This window comes from Podarcis muralis, chromosome 9 (assembly GCF_964188315.1).
Source record: "Podarcis muralis chromosome 9, rPodMur119.hap1.1, whole genome shotgun sequence".
Classification (NCBI taxonomy): Eukaryota; Metazoa; Chordata; class Lepidosauria; order Squamata; family Lacertidae; genus Podarcis; species Podarcis muralis.
In genome coordinates, this window is record NC_135663.1 from 5,411,824 (window position 1) to 5,433,791 (window position 21,968).

At 47.5% G+C, this 21,968-nt stretch overlaps 1 protein-coding gene across 1 annotated transcript in view; it reads left to right on the forward strand.

Moving 5' to 3' along the window:
* The window catches only part of DNAAF9 (dynein axonemal assembly factor 9), a 76,010-nt gene that overhangs the window by 38,098 nt on the left and 15,944 nt on the right, over positions 1 to 21,968 (forward strand). The window contains exons 12-27 of the mRNA XM_028744233.2: positions 48 to 84; positions 492 to 579; positions 1,198 to 1,274; positions 2,962 to 3,006; positions 4,766 to 4,811; positions 6,088 to 6,199; positions 7,568 to 7,638; positions 9,178 to 9,228; positions 10,229 to 10,316; positions 12,281 to 12,384; positions 14,121 to 14,267; positions 15,928 to 16,016; positions 18,297 to 18,395; positions 19,299 to 19,416; positions 19,739 to 19,827; positions 21,007 to 21,165. Of these exons, the coding sequence (XP_028600066.2) occupies positions 48 to 84; positions 492 to 579; positions 1,198 to 1,274; positions 2,962 to 3,006; positions 4,766 to 4,811; positions 6,088 to 6,199; positions 7,568 to 7,638; positions 9,178 to 9,228; positions 10,229 to 10,316; positions 12,281 to 12,384; positions 14,121 to 14,267; positions 15,928 to 16,016; positions 18,297 to 18,395; positions 19,299 to 19,416; positions 19,739 to 19,827; positions 21,007 to 21,165 (1,420 nt within the window). The remainder of the gene's footprint in view (positions 1 to 47; positions 85 to 491; positions 580 to 1,197; positions 1,275 to 2,961; positions 3,007 to 4,765; positions 4,812 to 6,087; positions 6,200 to 7,567; positions 7,639 to 9,177; positions 9,229 to 10,228; positions 10,317 to 12,280; positions 12,385 to 14,120; positions 14,268 to 15,927; positions 16,017 to 18,296; positions 18,396 to 19,298; positions 19,417 to 19,738; positions 19,828 to 21,006; positions 21,166 to 21,968) is intronic.

The window sequence follows — 21,968 nt, forward strand, 5'->3', positions numbered from 1 at the left end:
GCACATCTAACAAATCAAAAATAACGCATCCCTTTGGCTCATAACAGGCAATGACAATGAGATGGAAAAGAAAGCCGAACAAGTGTAAGTTGGTTTTTAGTTTTTTCCTATTTATGCTGCTCTCTTGCCTGTTTCAAATGTTATTGGCTCATCACTTTAATACAGTTAGAATGTGCACCAATTTCTGTTGCTCATCGTGCATCAACAAAGCCTTTTCGGCTTTTTTCACTTTCCTAGCCAGTGGGTTTGTTCCACAACTAACATTCCGATGCTTCTAGCTTTCAGTGTGACTCCATTCAGCTACTTCATGATTCTAAACTCTTATCACTGCTGTAAACAGTTATTTTAATCCTTCGTGAAACTTACGTATGTGTCCCTGTTGTATTTAAAGTATTCAGCTTTGCGTTAGGTTAGGAGCCTGTGTCTCAGCTGAAATACCCATTGAGTGTCGTAATTTGTACTCCATTTCCTTTTTCATTTTTATTTTCTAGCAAGCTGCTCTCTCAAATCTATGCTGCCGCCGTAGAGGCTGTCCTGGCTGGTATAGACTCCTATTCAAGAACATCCAATACCAGCAAGGTACTGATGCTTCTTCCTATATTGGAAATCGACCCTTCCCCCTTTCCTCTAACTTCCTCCAGAGGTTTTTAGAGAGGTTGTTGGGCGTGCTGGAGGCAGCGCCTCAACAACCTTGGAATAAGTTTTGCAGAAAGGATTCTTGCTTTCCCACTGCCTGGTAAGAAGTGGTGGGAGAAAGAGACCCTTTTTCTTACTGGTGAGTGAAAGAAAAAAGGCGCTCATGACCCCAGTCACCGCAGAGTGGATAAGGGGAAATCGGAAGTAGTATGGCAGGGCCTGCTTCTCAAGTCCCCCTAAACCCCAGCAGCATCATTGGGGCTAGTTATCCTTTGTTTTCCTTGCTCTCAAATAGCTGCATCGTGTGACTTTTTCATATCCCCTCTTATTATCTATATTATTTGTGGTGATTAGCTGTTAATGCAAGTACTGCATTATACCAAAACAGGCATCTCAGTTTTATTTTTTTTGAGGTGTAAGGTGGGAGTGTGGACCTGTTTGAAAGTCCTCTGTGCCTTGGATCCCAAGGGAACGCTCCTCTTTTCCCGCTGCTTCTCACAACTTCTTGGTCAGAGATGGTTTGACGTCGCTTTCTCTGCCTCCCCTCTTTGTCTTTTGCAGGCAAAGGAAGTAGCCGAGCAAACGTTCTTCAGTGTCCTCGATGCCTTTGAACTGGCTTACTTTAAAACTCCGTTGCGGTAAGCGGAATTTTCTTGAGATTAGTTTTTTTGAAAAAAGCAAATAGGCGTTTCTCATTATCTGGGGGCACCAGGGCAGATGCTGCCCCTAAGTCTGGTTGTTGAAAGGCATGGAGAGGCTGCAGACTGCGCGACTGAGAGGGTGTCTTGTCTGAGGCAACAGCTGGCGCTGCCTGCTCCACCTCCAAGCTATACCCCCGGGTATAAGGCGGTATATAATAATAACAACAACCAACAACAGCAACTTCAGAGGTGGCTTCGGTGATTCTGCTCTTTGCTGGCCTTGGGTGAGCGAAGAGTTGGGGGGCGTGTAGCAAACTGCCATGTGATTTTCAGATGAAGGGTGGTAAATAAACTTATTAAATAGCAACAATAAATAAGTTTTGGGAAATCTTTGCATTCACAAAAATCAGCATTGTTTATTTATTTCATAAGGTTGGCACACTTAATTTGTACACACTTGCAAACTACCTTGAAGGTTTTTTTTTATAAACAGAATGAAACGATAAAATTTTCAGTAAAACCAGTTAAGAACAGCCATTGGAAGCACTCTGAAGCAGGTCAGCAATGAACTAGAAATAGATTAAAGAACATATCAACACTCTGAGCCTCGGGTAGGCTTGTCTTAACGAAACTGTTTTTACAGCAGGCATGGGAAAGTGTGCAGAGAAGGTAACCCGCCTGATATCAATAGGCGGGGAGTTCCAAAGTGTAGGCGATGCCATAGTATCTCTCATAGTTCTCAGAGTAACTTTTAAATCTGGGTATACATAAGATATGGATGTATTCATATTCTTCTTCTTTGGCGATCACTCGTAGCCGAGTAAGATTGTCTTCCATAAACACAGTTTTAACAGTGAGTCCATACGTGACTGTGGAGGCCAATTCTGGACCCACAAGTCCTTCCACAGTGGGGACATAGGTTTCCGCGTGGGAGTTGATCCCTGTGAGGGTTTGCCAAGCGTGCCTTCCTCTTAGCACGTTTCTCCCTTGCGTCCTTAGTTTGAGTGTCTTCAAAGCCCATGACACCTTTGGTAAAGGCTGTTCTCCAATAGGAGCGCTCGCAGGAAAGTGTTTCCCAATTGTTGGTGTTTATACTGCATTTTTAAAGATTTGCCTTGAGACAGTCTTTAAACCTCTTTTGTTGACCCACCAGCATTACGCTTTCCATTCTTAAGTTTAGAATAGAGTAGTTGCTTTGGAAGACGATCATCAGGCATCCAGTCTAGCAAAGTTGGTGTTGAAGAATCATTGCTTTGACGCTGACAATCTTTGCTTCTTCCGGTACACTGGTATTAGTTTGCCTGTCTTCCCAAGTGATGTGTAAAATTTTTCGGAGACACCGTTGATGGAGTCTTTCGAAGAGTTTTATAAGATGAGAAGTAGCCTTTTAAAAATATTTAAACTTCTTTGAGTTTATATGGTGCTGTATTCAACATATGCCACACAATCCTATTATAATTATAAGTGTCCTTTTTGCAGGAGTAAATATGTAGCTGGAACTTTTGGGGAAGGATTTTGGTGTAATCTGGGGCAGAGAAGTGCCCTTAGGAGGGCAGTTTCACAAGCCTGGCAGTGTGTAAAATGCGGTTTGCCCTTCAAGCTGCACCAATGTCACTCGTTTGAGTATAAGCCTTTGTAAAAAAAAATGATATTCTCTTGATTTCCCCGCTTTTCTCCTTTACAGCACCAGAATAAATTTTCAGATTCAAGCTGTGAACAACCATGGAAGGTCAGTTCCTTTATGCTTCACTTTCAGAAGGCTGCGTGTCTTTTTGAACCGACAGCTTAATAGAGAACAGAGTTTGCCTTTAGTCTAACCAAGCGAAGCAGAAGAAATAAAGCGCTTGGTGCCGTGATACCTGTGGTTGCCAGATGAATAGCGTGGGTATTCTTCAAATCACTTAGTCATCTAGAAATAAGACAATGGGAAAATGGAAGCTTGCATAGAAATATCCTTGCTTCGTGGCTTCAGTCTTGACTGAATGTTCACACCTTTAGATCATAGTCATATTATAGTGGTTTAAATGTGCCGTCTACAATTTCTGGAGGACTTGGGCTGGTTCACAGTGTAACATGAATGGCTGCATTCAATCAATCAATCAATCAATCAATCAATCATATCTTGGTTGAGTCTCTTGCACACGTCTGCAGCTCCTTTGCTTTCCCCCCATAAACTGCAGTTAATTCAGGAAGTTCCTAATGAACCACTGTTTCCTATTCCACCTGCTTTGAAGCAAGCCAGCATGCTAAACCAAAAATCAAACGGGTTCAATATCCTGTTTTGTTCTGTAGATGATAACCATTGCTTCCCAGTTCTGGTGAAGCAGGAACCAGGTTAATTGGAGGCTTTCTTAACTGATTTGCAGCATGTCTGAAGGGAGAAGCAAAGCGCCTCTGCGCTCGAACAAAATGTCCCTACATTCCTTGGCTTAATCATGGTCTGAACTGGGCAAATATGTATTTACCTGCAGCATTTCATCTTCAGCATTAAAACGTTTGTAAAAATATATCGGGGGAAACGGCCAAAAACAACTTCTTTTATTTATTTTTATTTGATAAAATAGATATACTGCTTGATTGTAAAAGCAAACAAACCTCAAAACAATTTACATTACGTTTGTTAATATGGAGTTGAGCAGCAGAATATTAAATTGTCTCAAAGGGCTCCATAAACAGCAAAAAGGTGAGCAGTGATTGAGCCCGGTGGGCCTTCCTTGGGTCATGTAAGATTTTGAACTCTGTGCTTGATGATTTACTGCTGGAGCCTCTAGGCCAGCCTTTCTCAACCTGTGGGTCCCCGGATGTTGTTGAACTACAACTCCCATCACCCCTAGCTAGCCAGGCCAGAGCTCAGGGATGATGGGAGTTGTAGTCCAACAATATCTGGGGACCCACAGGTTGAGAACCGCTGCTCTAGGGCCAGTTATGACTGCATATGATGCTACTCAGACGTCTCTGGGAACACACTCGGCAGATACAATTCCTTCTGCTGCTGCTTCTTAGTAATGTCCAGAGAGGTCTACAAACGGTGGCTCTTTTTTAAGCTCCTGCAATCATGAAATTGCTCCCAAGGGGGCAGCAGTACTTAGACATGGACAGAGGCTGGCTCAGGTGATCCTATGACTCCATTCTCTGAATGTATTTTTTAAAATGTTCCTCATTTGCCGGCAACTCCTCCAGCCAACTGGTGCCAAACGTATTGCTCTGCTTTCCTTTGGACCACATCAGCGAGGCCGAGAGAGAGAGGGGTCTTGTTGTCTGAGCCACTCAGGACCTCCATCCACACTGCCCAGGCTCATGCTCCAGATTGGTCACTTTGTGCTGCTAATGCAGTGGTTTCGCTTCACCTCGGAAGGCACACTCCATTGCCTCTCAAGACAGACGGATGCCAGCAACAAAAAATTGCCTTGTTGGTTTTCTCGATTTTTGCTGGTAGGGCAGTTTCAAGCTGCAACGGAAGTTTTCTAACAGTGTGTTTATCCTTCCAGAATTATTCCGCTGGATAATGAGGACAGCCTCTACTTAGTGAAAACAGTGAGTCGAATTTAAAGTTTGCTGCTTCCTAGATGTTCATGTCCTTTTACCAAAATGCCTTGAGAGGTATTGGCAAGTTCAGGAAGGCTCAGGAGATCCTCCTGCCTGAGCCACATTGTGCACAGGGGCTTATACCTGGCAGAGGTGCAGAGGAGGTGCTATGTACCCCAAGGAGCCTCAAGGCTGGGAGCCAAAGGCAGCCCCCCCAGGCTTCTCTCTCTGTCCCTCAGGACCCCCCCCCCTCCAAGCCACATCCTTCACTGGCCTTGCTTCCACCCTTGTTCTTGCCTAGTGGGAATGTGTCTCTTAATACTTGCCTGCATGGAGGACATAGAGATAGGTGAGTCTGCAGAAACCACATAGTCACACAAGAAGAGGCGGCAGGTTCAGACCAGTGTTTCATCTGGTCCCACGTCCTGTTCTCACGGTGGCCAATGGGAAGCCCAAGGCCTGAGTGCAAGAGCAGTCCCGCCTCCTGGGCTTTACAGCAACTGTTACTGCTTCTGACAATGCAGGTAAAGGTAAAGGGACCCCTGACCATTAGGTCCAGTCGTGACCAACTCTGGGGTTGCAGCGCTCATCTCACTTTATTGGCCGAGGGAGCCGGTGTACAGCTTCTGGGTCATGTGGCCAGCATGACTGGCGAACCAGAGCAGCGCACGGAAACGCCGTTTACCTTCCCACTGGAGTGGTACCTATTTATCTACTTCACTTTGATGTGCTTTCGAACTGCTAGGTTGGCAGGAGCAGGGACTGAGCAACAGGAGCTCACCCTGTCGCGGGGATTCAAACCGCCGACCTTCTGACTGGCAAGTCCTAAGCTCTGTGGTTTAACCCACAGCGCCACCCGCGTCCCTCTAGTGGAGGTAGAATATAGGTATAGAATATAGACAGTGCAGGTAGAATATAGCTATTCTGGCTAGTAGCCGCTTAACATCCATGAATTTGTCTAATTTTTTGGAGCTATCCAAGTTGGTAGCCTTCACTGCCTCCAGACTAGCGTACAGTACCAAGATAAAATTAACATTCATTGCTTTTCCCACTTATGCCTTTGGCCTCACCACTGACATGTGGCCCTCAGAAGGTTGTTTTTGGAAGGGAATCTGGCCCCCGGGCTGAAAAAGTTCCCCACCCAGCTGTTCCATAGAATTCCTTCAGTCACAAAAATGTGAACTCTGTTTTAGCTGGGGACTGTGATGGATAAAAGTGGGAGTATTGACCCAAGCTCTTTTTTGCTCCTCCTTCTCTCCCCACCCGGTCCCTTGGTTTGCTGCAGGTGTCCATGACAGTATATGACATTCCTGACTTGCTTGGCGGAAGGGGTTGCCTTGGGTCGGTGATCTTCTCAGAATCATTCCTGGCGTCACAAATTCTTGTGAAAGAAAAAGGTATTTTGCCGCCCAAGAAAACCTGCAGTGGGAAAAGCTCTTTCAAATGCAATGTCGAATTACGTTGCGTGTGGAATGGCTTGGTTCACGCATAACACCAAGCCAGCTTGGACACTGTGTGATCAAACTTTGGGCTTGCAGACTCCTCCTACCCCCTATTATTTTCCTCTTGCGTACTTGTATTCCCTCTCTTTCACAATAAACTACGGCTTGCTTTTACACCTATAGTTTGACCGTCCTGGTATAGATGGCTAGCACAAACTACAGGTTGCCTGTTTGGGTGTAACAGCAACCTATAGTTTGCCAGAAGAGAGTGGACATGGGAGGGCAGATTAAGCAGAATGGGCATCACATGACCCCCAAGGCTCTTCCATTCATTGGCTGATGGCTTAGTATTTCATGCAAACCAACCCAATGAGTAAATGCTAAATTCTTATCAAGCACACACTAGCAAATGGCTCAGCTTCACTGTGAAGTCTGCATATTCTTGATCTGGGGAGGCATTCCCGGCCCCATTTGCCTTCACAAGCCTGTCCACACCAAGCTAGTTTCTCAAACTTATCATGGCATGAAGCTAGAGCACGTGATAAATTATTTCACCTTTAGGAACCTTCCACTTACGGGTACATGGGCCACGAAGGAAGAGTCATAGTGGTAGGACATCTGCCTTGCATGCAAAAAGCCCCAGTTCAGTTGCCAGCATCTCCAGCTATGACTGGGGGAGACTCCTTGTTTGAAATCGTTCTGCAGTCATTGCACACCAGCCTTTCCCAGCCTGGCTCTCTCCAGATGTTTTGGACCACGAATTGGCCCCAGCCAGCATCACAAAACATCTGGAGAATGTCAGGTTGGTGAAGGCTGGTGCAGACAGTACTGAGCTGAACTGATTGATGATCTGATCACATCCTATGCTCCCAGTGGACATAACATCTCCGTCTTGGCAACCTCTCTGATTTGCAGAGTTCGCTGGGGGGCAACATCTACAAACTGTCCCCTTCCTGTTACGTTCAAACCTCGGTTGTCGAATGCAATCCGTTCTGGAAGACCGTTCGACTTCCAAAACATTTGGCAACCGAGGCGCAGCTTCCGATTGGTTGCAAGAGTTTCCTGCACTCAAGCAGAAACTGTGTCAGATGTTCAGGTTCTGAAAAACATTCGTAAACCGGAGCATTTACTTCCGGGTTTTTGGCGTTTGGGAGCCAAAACGTTTGAAAGCGGAGCCGTTTGAGAACTGGGGTTTGACTGTACATGTCTCAGGAAATGAATCCCTCCAATGAAACAGCCCCATTGAGCCACAGGCATGCAGGATGTTAAATCTCCACAAGCTCAGGAGCTACACAACTTACGCTTCTCTTTTCTTTCCTGCAGATGGCAGCATTAGCACAGAAACCAGCTATGTCATTCTCACTGCAGCTATCCCGAGATCTGTTTCTTGGCTGGTAGGTATGACTTCATTCCCTTAACCCCCCCCTTTCCCCCCCTTTTAGTGATATCATTGCGGAACTTTTTCTTACGAATGTGTTGAAAGCAAGGAAAACTACTCTGCTGAGCTTGTTCCAAGTGCAACTGTGAAATTGTGCTTGAAATGGACTCTGTATCGTACTCTGTGATACTGGGAGGTGCAGTGGCGTAGCGTGGGTTGTCAGCACCCGGGGCAAGGCAAGTAATTTGCGCCCCCTAACCCGTGGATTTGCGCCCCCTAACCTGTGGATTTGCCCTAACCCCAGATGTTGCGCCCGGTGCGGCCGGCCCCCCCTGCACCCCCCACGCTACGCCACTGGGGAGGTGGAAAGCTGATTAAATAGGACCGAGGACCGAATAGTGTTAACTTTTCCTTCGTGCAAATTCAGCCAAAGTGCTTTTGTCCAGTAGGAAATGAAAAGTAGAGGGGATTCCAAGATAGGAGGAGACTTTGGCATGAAGTGTGAGAATCGCACAAATGAAGAGACGCTCTGTGGTGTGGCACATAGAGAGATGGACTAGGACAGGCGTAGGCAAACTCGGCCCTCCAGATGTTTTGGGACTACAATTCCCACCATCCCTGACCACTGGTCCTGGTAGCTAGGGAGCATGGGAGTTGTAGTCCCAAAACATCTAGAGGGCTGAGTTTGCCTATGCCTGGACTAGGACCCAGGAGAGACTCAGCCTTGAGAATCACAAGGTATCAACACTTTGGAGGTCCCGTGCCTCAAGGAGGTTAGATTGGTCTCAACTAGGGCCAGGGTCTTTTCAGCACTGGCCCCAACGTGGTGGAACGCTGTGTCACAAGAGACTAGGGCCCTGCGGGACTTGACATCTTTCCACAGGGCCTGCAAGACGGAGCTGTTCCGCCTGGCCTTTGGTTTGGACTCAGTCTGACCCAAACTCTTATGTTTCCCTCCCCTTATGGTCTTGATTTATCGGCTACTTTAAAATGGGACTGCATTTTAAATTGCATTTAAACCCGTATTTTAAATTGGTTCCCTCCCCCTTTCCCCCCTATTATGTTTTTACTGTGATTTTATTGGTGTTAGCCGCCCTGAGCTCTGGCCAGGGAGGGCGGGGTATAAATAAAATTTATTATTAAGGTTACCTTCGCCCAGTCACTGTCTTTCAGCTTAAGCCCGACACCCGAGTAAAACTGTCATATGGCACTGCAGCTGAAGACCATTTTATGCTTGCTCCATAAAACTGGGGACACGGATGATTGCCATAGTGAGCTCATGAGGTCCAAAGGGATAGCTCAGTTGATGAAGCATGCGGCTGTTGATCTCAGGGTCATGGGTTCGAGTTGGGTGAAAGATTCCAGCAAGGCAGGCGGTTGGACTAGATGACTCTTGTGGTCCCTTCCAGCTCTACAGTTCTGTCCTTCTAAGTTGCACACCTCGAAACAGTTCAGGCGGCACAAGCTGCAAGAGATCCACTGCAGTTATATTACAGGATTTCCAGTTTGCGAAGGAAATGCGCTGAGCTGAAGCAATTGTTGGCTTTGTTTATAGGTTGAAGATAACGAAGTGAAACTGTCAGAGAAAGCGCAGCAAATCCTGAAGGTCTGTAATGCAACTCGGCCGGCTGATTAAGCTTGAGGTTGTGTGAGTCGTGTGTCTGAGTCTGGGTCTAACGCTTTGCTGGTGGAGGTTCCCAAGAATATTAAGTTTTGTGTTATATTGTCCGTTTCTGTCTCAGTGCTTGTCCTCTTCCTCCCCAGCACTTGTTTTGCAGATTTAGCTATTTAGATGTGGTTTGCATGCACAGTGAGAAAGCTAGAAGCAACTTTTCCGAGCCTGTCCTTGAAAGAAATGAGGCTAAGGAGCCATCGAGGGTGCAGTCCTCTGCCCTGCATCCAGTTTAGATGAGGGGACATTCAGTCCACTATTATGTACAAGCAGTCCTGCTTGATGGAGACGTTAGACAGCTCTAGCTTCAGGATGTCACCTCTCTCTAAAACTTGGTACTCCTCCCTCCAGGTGCCCCATACCTCCTCCTAAGGGGAGGCCTTGCAATCATTCTGAGAACCACTGGGGCAGGGATAGGGAATCTATGGCCCTGCAGATCCTGCCCATCCAATGTGACTGATGGAAGACCAAGGGCCACTGGTCGCCCATTCCTCCTGTTGGGTGCAGTCAGAAAAGACAAGAGGTTTTGCCATTGGTTCAGGGATGGCTCATAGATCAGTGGTAGAGCATGTGCTTTCCATAGGGTGCATGTGCTTTTCCGAAGAGGGTGAAAAATTAATTTGTGACTACGACTCTACTCTCTCATGGGAGAGTGACTGAGAGCGGCGTCGCTTTATAGGAATTTGAAAGATCACATAGCAACTGAGAAAACACCTCCTTTGTGCCCGAGACTCTGGAGAACCTCTCCAGTCAGACAATGATGAACTGAACGGACAAATTGTCGGAGTTGGTACCAGGCACCTTCCAGTGTTCCTAAGGGGTGTTGTGAATCAACGTTCAGCCGATAGGGAGAGAGTATCTTTCAAATATAATTGGTCCAGTTCAGAGACTCTGTTGCCATTGTTTGATCCTTAAAAACTCTCCACCTTTACAGGAAGAAGAATCTTTCCTAGGAACCTTCCTGACAGGAGGCGACGGAGCCTATATTGCTTCCAGCAATTCGCTGTGTAGACCAGAGGAAGGTAAGTGACCTGCCCTGATGGGACATTCGAATGAACAGGCAGCGAAAGGAGAGCCCCCCCCCCCAACGCTCACCTTGGGTTTCTCAACTTCCCTGCTTTTTGATTCTCCCCCTGTCTGCCATTTTGTTGATGCCTGCGAATTTGAATCTCAAGTAGCGGTCAAGATTCAAAGGACCTCATGTCTAGCCCTGTGCCTGGACATGTGTGCCGGTTTCAGGAGCAGCCCCTTCCTTGTTGAACAGCAAGCCTCTTTTAAAAAACAGAGCTTCAGGAGCAGCTTTTGACGTGGCAGGAGGTAATAACAGTTATTGACACATCTGAAATAATTCTTAGGTCCTGGTCCTCATCCTCAGCTAGTGATTTGTCTTTACTCTTTCCTGTTAGAACAATTGTTTTATTGTGAAATGGAATCCTCTCAAATAACCCCCCTTGTTGTGCTGCTAGTTGTATCTCGTCATCTCCCCGTTTCAGTATGACACTGCTCTGAGGTTCAAGCTCCACATCTAGCGTTGCCGCTCGTGGCGACATTTCCTTGGGGGTGCAAATCAGCCCCATGGATCAGCAGAGCCGCTCTGCCCTTTAGCCGTAAAGACCTCCCTGAGTCCCCTTTCAGCTTGAGTCAGTCCCTGATGCCTGTCTAGATACGCCATTCTGGCGCTCTAACTTGGATTTACACACACAAATACACACATGGTGTACCACCTGAGCCTCTCTGACAAGGCCTTTGCACTAAGATGTTCACTTTAGGAAATCTCCTTTAGACCTCTTAATCCAAAAGGCTTTTCAGATAACCCAGCACTGCGTGGGCTGCAAGGTTTTAGCTTGCCGTGTTCGGTTTAAGCGACAAAGTGAAACTGCAAATGTGCTTTTGCTCCCAAAGGGTAGCATTTGCTCCTAAAATATTACTTCCTTAAAAGTAAATACTGACTCTGGTAAGTTCCAGGATCTGGTGGATTTAATCACCGGAGTGAATTTTTATGCGTCGTTCACATTTTTTAAAAAAGAAAAGTGGGAAGAGGTTGAAAAATTTAATTTGTGACTACGGCTCTACTCTCTAATGGGAGAATGACTGAGAAGTGCAGAAGAAAAAGGGCGCATTTTGCATAGTTGCATTTCCCAATCTCTGTCTCGGATTCAGCTTCTGTGGCGTCACTTTATAGGAATGAGTTTCCCTAAAAGGAATTTCGCCAGACTTCACTGCCCTTAAAAGACAGCGTACAGATATATAGAGCAATGCATCTGAAACACAAAAGTAGTTTGCTTATTTAAAGCTAGTGTTTTGTGGATGTGTCCAAAGGCAGCATCCGGCCCTGCTCTTGTTGGGACTGTTGCCTCTTTCCCTCATGTTCAGTTCAGCCTAAAAGTGGGCAGTACCGTGCATGATCTTTGAGTTCATAATAATAATAATAATAATAATAATAATAATTTATTTATTTATATCCCGCCCATCTGGTTGGGTTTTCCCAGCCACTCTGGGCGGCTTCCAAAAAATATTAAAATACAATAGTCTATTAAACATTAAAAGCTTCCCTAAACAGGGCTGCCTTCAGATGTCTTCTAAAAGTCTGGTAGTTGTTGTTCGCTTTGACATCTGGTGGGAGGGCGTTCCACAGGGTGCCACCACCGAGAAGGCCCTCTGCCTGGTTCCCTGTAACTTGGCTTCTCGCAGCGAGGGAACCGCCAGAAGGCCCTCGGTGCTGGACCTCAGTGTCCGGGCAGAACGGTGGGGGTGGAGACGCTCCTTCAGGTACACTGGACCAAGGCCATTTAGGGCTTTAAACGTCAGCACCAACATTTTGAATTGTGCTCGGAAACGTACTGGGAGCCAGTGTAGGTCTTTCAAGACCGGTGTTATGTGGTCTTGGCAAAAAGATCCACCTGGCTCTTTATACAGAGGGATTTTAAGCCGATGCATGAAGCATCTCATGTATTCTTCTCCTCCCCACCCCTGCTTCCCTTTGCAGGTAAGCTCTATTTCTTCTCAGAGGGCCTTCTGTTTTGCCACCCGCACTATGGAAGCATCACCATTTCCAAGGCTCACATGACATCCATCAGGTTCTACGATGGGGTGAGTGCTGTTCCATTCCAAGCTCTGTTCTTGCCACAACCGGTCCATGCAGGCGGAAAAACTTTCTCCAGGCTTGTGCAATGCAGGAGTCCAGAATTCTACAGGGCAGAAATGCCCCCCCCCCCCGCAAGCTCGGGAATAATAAGGACCAGAAGTTGGCCAGACTCTCCTCTGTCTCAGTCCACTGAGGACAGGTGTAAGAAGAAACACAGCCTTGAAAACTGGGGAGATGTGGGGATGAATTGCAATAAAATGGGGAGCGGGGTAGGGGTGAGTGTTGCCGTCCCACAACATCAGGTGGCGCCAGGGGGGCTGCCTGGTGTAGTAGTAGTAGTAGTAATAATAATAATAATAATAATAATGTTTATTTATACCCTGCCCTCCCCGGCCAGAGCCGGGCTCAGGGCAGCTAACACCAGTAAAATTACAGTAAAAACATAATAGGGAAAAACCCCAATTTAAAATACAGGTTAAAATGCAGTTTAAAATGCAGCCTCATGTAGAAGGAGGACTGGCATGGCAGTGGAATCAGCAGGGATCGTGTGCTCTTTTGCCCTGCACCCAACAGGGAACTTTTAGACGTGCTCAAAGTCTCTGTGTGTGTTTTCTTCTGCCTCGAGTCTTCGATTACATCACCATTCCACAATCTGCAAAAGCATTTGGTGGAAGCGTGGCTTATTATACATGAAGAACAATGCATAATGGAGGGGTTAAACTTGAAAAGCTCCAGATTCAAAGGCTGTGAGTGCACATGTCCCTTTGAATCCTTTCTCCCCCTGCCTGCCTGCCTGCCCCTTTGTGGCGTTGCAAGCTGTGTGGGCCCTGACCTTCCTTCTATTGTTTGGCTCTGAGACACCCAACTCCTATAAACCTCTGGCTATTTATGGGGCCTCGGCTATCGCTTCTGAACGGCTGCCAGGTATTCTGCGCGGAGCAAAAACTCCGAAAGGGAATTTGCATTGTTTCACTGACCTGGCAAGGCATGAGGCTGGAGAGCTAAAAATAACACAAATGAGATGAGAGGTGGCGATAGTTGGGAACATCTGTAGCCTAGCAATAATGCAGATATACAGGAAGAGATAAGCATTTTAATCTCTAAATGAATCAGCGCCCTAGCGGCATATTCTATAAGCTGCCTCCCTTTACGCTGACCATTTCTCTTGATAGCCATCTGGGAAAAGGGGGGTGTTTCAGAATCGGCAGTGCCATATTTGAAGTGTTTACACGTTGCCGCTGTGTTCCAAAAACCAACTTCCAGAGGGAACCTCCAGGATGCTAAAAGCAGTTTCAGAGAAACTGCTTGCAAAAGCAGTCATAAGCTCCCGGTCGGTTTCACTTTGGTTCAGTGTTGGTTGGTTTTTCTTCTTGACCAGGTTCAGACATAGGTAAAGGAAAAGGTAAAATGGGCTGGTGGCAACTAAACAGGGGGCTTACCTTCCCATGCATCTCCCCCATCAGGGAGCTAATCCAGGATCAGGCCATTCAATCTTGCATGGAATCAAATGCTGTACTGTGACGTCCCTTTTAAACAGAGGTAGATAGTAGTGTTGCATTCTTGTACAAAGTCTCTTTCTAACCAACTGTTTTCAAACCTTGGAAGTATGTGCAAAAGGATGTCCATGATGTCGGGTTTTTATATATGGTGGACGTCCTTCGAGGTGGGCAGGGGCTCTTGGATAGCCAGTTTCCCACCCGCCTCCTTTCAGAAGTGGTTCTCTCCCTGTCCTTTTCCCTAGGACTCCACGAGTGTTGTTGCCGCTCTCCTTATCGACTACAAGAGCTCCCTGCTTACTCACCTGCCGGTCCAGCTCCACACTCCAGGCAACTCTCTGATGATCGCGCTTTTCCCAAAGTCAAAGCTTTATAAAGCTTTCTATTCACAGGTGACGTGAACAAGAGATCGGTCTAGAAGTAAAAAAATGCCCTTTTCAATACGGTGGGCAAGGGGCGCCCCGTAGAGAGAGTGTTGTTACGATGTTCTGCCGGCCGACTCCCCCTTGCGGTTGGTTTTCCTGGGTCAGGAAGGTTCAGGGGGAGGGATGAAGACATCGGGGGCTCTGCCCCTTCCTGCCTCTCAGCCGGGCCCTGATCCGAGCAGGTGTTTCCATGTACATCCCCTTTCTCCCAAGTAACCTCACAGAGAGCTAGCCATGGATTTTGGCAGCTGCGGCTCTGAAGTTCCTTCCTGGCTTTCCACCTGCTCTGCTCCTGTGGCCCTGTGGGTGATGGGAGTGGTCCGAGAGGCAGCTAGGAATATGGGCAGTTGGCATGGGGACTTCCAATTTTGGGGTTGGCATATCCAGATCCACTAGCTTGAGGGTAACCAACGTGGTGCTCTCTCTCTCAAGATGTTTCTGGATTCCATCTTCCATCAGCGAGCAGCCAAAGATGATGGAAGTTGTTGTGTCTGACACCACTGCAATTCCTCTTCAGGGTCACAGTGAAAACCCATCTTCTCCTCTGCGCAGACCTCAAGTTTGAGGTCTGGGCGGGGCTGAACCCTGGGACTTGGCTTGGTCGAAATGCCTCCGGTTTACTCTGACACAAGAGAGCGATGAACCTTCTTTGCCACTGCTGTTTGCCTTCTCTGTCGTTGACTGTCTTTTGAAGTCACACAAGATGCCATGTTCGCCGATGGACAAATGTGCAAGTAATAATTTGCACACGTGAAAGGGTCATTGCAAGTCAGACATCACTGACGGCGTGTTCATGTTGTCTTCAGAGCGATGGCTTTTCAGCAGAGGCACAAATCATAAAATTGTTGAGCAGTAAACTGTGTGGCGAGAGAGTAGTGTATGTGTGGTTTTGTGTGTGTGTGTGTGTGAGAGAGAGAGAGAGAGAGAGAGAATGAATCTGCCTTTGGCTCTATGGAGAAGAGGCAATGTTTTGTATTAATAGACTTTTGTTAAACAAAACGCATGGCAAATACCGAATAAAAACGGGTAATGAGTCAATTGAAGTAAAATCAGATTTTAAAATATCTTGGGAGTTACTAATCCACCAAAGCCCGAAATCCAAAGGGAAGTTGGTTAATATAGTACAGATCGTGCCATTTGTTTGTAGGGGGACGGTAACTCCCCCCCCAAAAAACATATCTTGATGAGCATGAGCCATGCTGACACATTAACCTTCTTCTCCAGAGTAATGATTTAACTGCTGTTGATTACTGGTAGAGGAAAAGCAAAGTATAATCTCATTAATGCTGACATGAAAAATAGCTCATTTTCCTCGTTATTAAATAAACCATTTAAAGCTCTGCAGCTCTGTTCAGTTTCCATCTCTTAGTGTTAGCATTTATTACCATGGATGACGGCAGGCTCCAGTTGTTCTGGGAAGCTCAGTTCGGTTTTCAAATGCCTTCCGCAGAGAGGATTCCTAATTACAGATGTTAATAACTAGTAGTACCCCAGGAATCCTCTTGGGTTAGCCATCAGTGGCGGTTCACCTTCCAAAACAATACCACCTCGTAACTCCACTGCAACTATTAAATGGAAATGCAGCATTAAACTGTGTAATTTGAATGTTTTGTGTTCTTCCTTGTAGGTTTGCTCTGCCTGGCAACAGCGGGGGAATTCGGGAGTAACCTTGAAGATGACCCAGGATGGCTGCCTACCTGTAGAACAGGAGAAATTGTGAGCAGATGGCTCTTCCCCCCTCTGTAGAATGGCATGGAACGGGGGGGGGGGGGGAGCCGCAAGAAAACAGGGCAGGGTGGAGTGCTCCTGTCCCAGGAGGCTTGCCTGCCAGCCATGCCCTTTTCTAGGATGTTCCATTCCATCCCATCTCCCCGCTCAGCTTTTCCATTTTTCACCAGCCAACCAGCATTCAGTGAGCACATTTAGCCCCTGTTGAGCTCAGCCACCGCTTGTCCCGCCCCAGAGGATTTTTCATTCGTCTGCAAACCTTAGGGTTGAGGATGTTTCACCCCTCCCATTGCAAGAATCTGCTGACAATGTTTCAGAAAGGAGGGGGCGGATTTTGCTCACCGCTTCTTCCGCTCCAGCCTGTGGGAGTCTGACTGTTATCTGTATATAGATAAGGTGACTGCTCAAGCAGCTGTAACACTCATGCAGTCCAGCGTCTCCGATTAGTCTTTAGTTAGTTTAGGCAGTAGCTGTAGAGAATAAAAGAAGTTATACTTCAGAGCTGTTATTCATGTGGTTCATGCTGTGCTCCGCTGACTTTTGGAACTGAGTTTGGTGCTCACAGCTCTAAGTTGTGAGTCCACAGCACTTAGACCTGCTCCCTGCAGCGGAAGGTCTCTGGGAGTGCTTTCCAGCTCGCCTGGCCCAGTCGGGGCTGAAGAGGTTGAGCCTGGTCATTGGCACTGGCTCAAAGGCAAAGCTGACAAGGGTTTCCTCCTGTCGCTGCTCATTCCTCCCCCTTGTGCGCAAGTGGTGCTGTTTTGGCAAGATAAGGATCCCCACTAGAGAGCAAATTCACTCATAGAGAGCCAGTGTGGTGTAGTGGTTAAGAGCGGTAGACTCCTAATCTGGGGAACCGGGTTCGCGTCTCCGCTCCTCCACATGCAGCTGCTGGGTGACCTTGGGCCAGTCACACTTCTGTGAAGTCTCTCAGCCCCACTCACCTCACAGAGTGTTTGTTGTGGGGGAGGAAGGGAAAGGAGAATGTTAGCCGCTTTGAGACTCCTTAAAAGGGAGTGAAAGGCGGGATATCAAATCCAAACTCTTCTTCTTCTTCTTCATAGTGTATCTATAGAAAGGTTCTGTGTGCTGTGGAGTCCCTCGATGTGTGTTTCACGCTGACGTAAACTAAATATTGAGCCATTTCCTGGTTTGCTTGGTGTGTGCAGTTGCTTATTCCTCTCCCGCCCCCTGATCCATTGCATTTATTCTCTTGTGGAGTTAGCATTGCCAGCTTATATTAGTGGAGGTCCCTCCGGCCTCCTTTGAGGCCACTGGCCCTTCAGCTGGTGGGTCAGGGCCCGCGAGAAAGTCTCCCTGCAGCCTAAGGTGAGTCGCAAGAGTGCCAAAGCCATTTTCCTTTTTGCCCGGGTTTCTTTTTAAACAGGAGCACAGATGCAGAGAGAGTGAGAGAAAGACAGGTAACAATGCAATGGAGGAGAGTCACTCAGTAGTTTAATAGGAGCCCATTTATAGGTTCATCTTCTCTAAGCTGCCCCTGCCCCAATTCCCTCTTCTGTTAAAAGCTCTTAAAATTTCAGAGCTCTGCTGCTCTTTGCCATTCAGTCACCCTAAAAAGGAGGGGCGGGGGGGAAACGAGTGTGTGCATGAAGAAATCTGAAGTTTGCCATTAAAATGTGTGTCCTGGCTCCAAAATGTTTGAAGGCTAACTGTCCTGATCCACACTGATGCAGTCATAGTGCATTCGCAGCAGATTTATACTGTGCCGCCCGCATCTGAGATACGGTGGGGAAAATTACAGGCTTCCAGTAGGAGGCTCCTAGGCATGCACTGATTGGACACACAGCAGGATTTCCACTCCTGAAGTTCTGCATGGACAAGCAGTGTTGAGGGGGAGTTGCATCTATCCACCCAGTGCCATCACGAGCACAAATCCTCTTGCATGTAGAATGCAAAGGGTACCTGGAGGTGTTCTTGGTCGCAGCCTGGCCTGGGTGGTCGCTCCAGCAGAGCCACAGCTGTCTTTGGGCAAGAGGGAGGGAAGAAGTGAAAAGGAGAACGCTCTAGGAGGGAGAGAGGCTGAAGAGAGAGCGATTATATTACCTGGGCACGATGCAGGAGCAAAGGTCTCTTGTACAAAGCTGCATTGAATGAGTGGCGTATTTCACTCCCCTTGGCCTCATGTTGAAAGGTGAGTTTGAGACGTGGTGGTTTGGCTTTGCAGCAGTGCACGTTGACTAGAAGGAAACAGAGACAGCATTTTCCTACGGCCAGATCCTTCGTTCTTAATGTGTGTCCTTGTTCCAGGCATACCAGCATGCAGAAGCTTTTCACCGTCCTGTCCTGTCCCCCCGGAGAAAGATGGAGCCAGCTGAGAATATTGGTCAGCCTCCCAGATCTGGACAGGTGAGATTTCTCAAAAGTAGCCTTTGCGTGGCAAGTTCCCGCCTCCCCCGGTGGAAATAAAGACACATGACGCAAATATTTAGGTTAATGGGCAAAAAATGGCCACAACTTTATTGGTTACAGGAATGAGCGGTATTGGCTTAGGCATTGGTCCTAAACGACTATCTGGCTTCACGATTGTTTGAAGACCGGGAAGGTTTAACCACCAGTAGGGGGAGTCCTGCTGATGCACATCAACTAGGAACTCCCCCGGGGTCACCAATAGGGGGCGTGCCTTAGGCCCTCACCTCCATAGGCTTCAGACAGGGCCACGCCCCCCGGAATCCTCTACCCTTCGATAGGCAGCAAAAGAGGGAGTTCCCCGGCTGCACCAGTGTGATATCGCGCAAGCCAGGCCCCCTAGGCCAGCTGATTGGCTGGCCAGGGGATGACGTGGCCAGGGATCCCCTCAATCGTGCAGGAGGTTGAAAGCCAGCCCCCGCGCACATGAAGCCCGCAACTCCACCTCCTCTTGAGTTCGGAAGTGGTTTTGTGCTGACCAAAGGGCAAGTTACCCCATGGAACCCCAGTTGTTTGTCAGCTGGGCACATGTTTCTCCACTCTGGGTGGGAATCGGGTCTTGTTATGGAGCAAGTTCTTAAGCCACAAATTGGCTGGTTTTGAAATTAATGGGGGAATGTGCTTCGAGAAACCCAAGATAACAGGTGGGGTGTGTGGAGAAAGGGAGGCTGGTATGCACAAGTGCACGGCTTATACTTGGTCCAAAAAACTAAGGTTTATTGGACCCTCGCTGGATTCTCGGCATCTTTGTGGGCTCAGTGGCAGCCGTGCAGGCCTCCAGGGGTTCCTCCTGAAAAGTAAGTATGGCCACAAACAACTCTGCGCTGTCTTCTTCCTCCAAAGATTTCTACAGCACTTTACGGTCAGCAGCGTAAGCCATGAGCCAGTGATGAGAGCCCATTTGCCCACATTGCTGCAGCAGTCCAAAGCACTTCCTGACAACGAGGCAGAGAATGATAAGGTAAGACAGCTAATCTGAGACCTGCGACATTTCTTAAAGGTCCTCTGTTTGCATTACAGTGTTTTTATTTCATTTTCGTGCATTTTCCTCCAGTGTAACCCATCTTGGCAACCTGATTGCAAGGGGTTTTACATACTTGTCTGCCATTTTTAAAAAACTTCTTTTCAAATTTGGCTTTCCTGCCCTTAAAATAGCCTCTTGCCTTGCAAACATAACGTACACACATGATTACTTCGTCCTGCCCACAGACCCTTTTTAGCCCCTTTAAAAACTAGCAGCGCAGTAACAATGGCAATGATTTAACTAGTTCTTCTTCTTTGAGGTGGTGATCACCATCTTAACCGGCCTCCCGGGATGTCGCTCAAGTGATCTCTGTTCTTTCCTGGTGACTTTTAACAAAGAATATGGAAGGTTAGTTGCAATTTACTTTGTTGCTTTTCTCCTCCTCCTCCTCCTCTTTTTTAAAAATGGTGGCTGATGGGAAAGGATGTCCTGGTAAAGCTGTTCATAGGGGAGCAATTAGTGGTCAGAACCTTCTCCAAGTATGACCTCTCTGCCTTGGAGCCTGGTTCTACGGAGGTGCTCGAATGGTCTATCCCAGTCTTTGCCAACCTGACGCTGCCCAGATGTTACGACTAGCTCCCATCAACCCCATAGTTCCAGGCAGGGGTCTTTCCCTGCCCTCCCAGGAGATGCTTGGGATGGATCCTGTGGCCACTGAGCTGTGGCCTTTTACCGAGGGCGACTCCCAGGGTGGTTTTTCCTCCCCCCCATTCTGATTTAGACAGAGCAGAGGTGGGTGGGAAGTATTATTACTTATCCCCACATATTCTTTAAAGGCATTTGTTTTACCACCTCCTATGTTAAGTCTCGGGACGCAGGTGGCTCTGTGCCTAGGACTTGCCGATCAGAAGGTCGGCGGTTCGAATCCCCGCGACGGGGTGAGCTCCCGTTGCTCGGTCCCTGCTCCTGCCCACCTAGCAGTTTGAAAGCACACCAGTGCAAGTAGATAAATAGGTACCGCTCCGGCGGGAAAGTAAAGGGCGCTTCCGTGCGCTGCTCTGGTTCGCCAGAAGTGGCTTAGTCATGCTGGCCACATGACCCGGAAGCTGTACGCCGCCTCCCTCGGCCAGTAAAGCGAGATGAGTGCCGCAACCCCAGAGTTGGTCACGACTGGACCTAATGGTCAGGAGTCCCTTTACCTTTACCTTACGTTAAGTCTCAAGTTGGTGTACAACACTATTAAATTGCAGGAAGAAAGGGCAGGTGAAAAAAACTAGGGCAAAATAAGTTACAATGTGCTGATGATAATGTACAGTGGTAGCTCAGGTTATGAATTTAATTTGTTTTGGAGGTCCGTTCTTAACCCAAAACCGTTCTTAACCTGAGGCTCGCTTTCGCTAATGGGGCCTCCCACTGCCGCCACCACACAATTTCCATTTTCATCCTGGGGCAAAGTTCTCAACCCGAGGTACTACTTCCGGGTTAGCGGAGTTTGTAACCCGAGGTACCACTGTACTACTGTGGTGCTTCGGACGGTGTTGACAATGAAGCAGGCGGCATTGTTCTGACTTTGTTATGCTCTTTTAGGTGGCTTGTTTATCGCCAGACCATGGACAGCCCTGAATGTTTCAGCGCAGCTCATTTCCAACGGTTCCTGGCAAGCGTCCTTGAACCCCAGCACAGCCGAAGCGCCCGTCTCTCGGCTTACAGTAGGAAGAAAGTGAGGCTGCTGGTGGTTCTGCAAGGGTAAGAGACTGCTTCTAGATCTGCGTGAGCTTTTAGCAATCTGCCATCTTCATATTGCCGCCTTGAGATGCGTTTGACCTCAGATCTGTAAAGTGGGAGGTGGGTTTAGGTAGAATGGGATCTTCTGGTAGATCTCTGGATGATGTGCACTAGGTTGATAACAGTTTCTGGCTCCCACTTGTCTTACAGTGGCAGCAACTGAAAGTCACCTCTCCCACCCCACACCAAAACCAGGATTGCTGAAAAATGAATGCTTGGAGCGGGGAACCAGGAGTGGATTTTTTCTGTGAAAGATCCTGATCACAGATATCTTGACTCTGAGGCATTCCTCTTATTTACCGTAATTCTTAGTGTATGTCCGCCCAGCTGAGATACTGTTTCGGACCAGGCTCCAGCTGGTGGATCTTAGGATTCTAGTTTTGTTTTTTTAATTTAAAAGTGAAGTAATTCCCACAAGCCTGAAGCCTGCCTACCTCTGCAGAATGGTAGCAATACTCGAGCAAACTATTCATAAGCATAGCCAACATCTTGTAGGCAAAGGACACCCACACCCACACCCACACACACCCACACACACACACAAAAAGAGAGGCACTTGATAGTCTTTTCTCCTTGATATAAAGGGATGCTTTTAGAGTGTTCAGAAGCCTTTTGCTTTGGTACATAGCTACACGTTCCAGAAAAATCCAAAATAACACACATGAATGCAGGTGAACGCGCACACTTTATCCAAGCATAAGTTTGGAGCGAGAGAGACTGTTTTTGTAACTTTTAAATAGCCCCAAGATAGCAAGTAGAAAGGC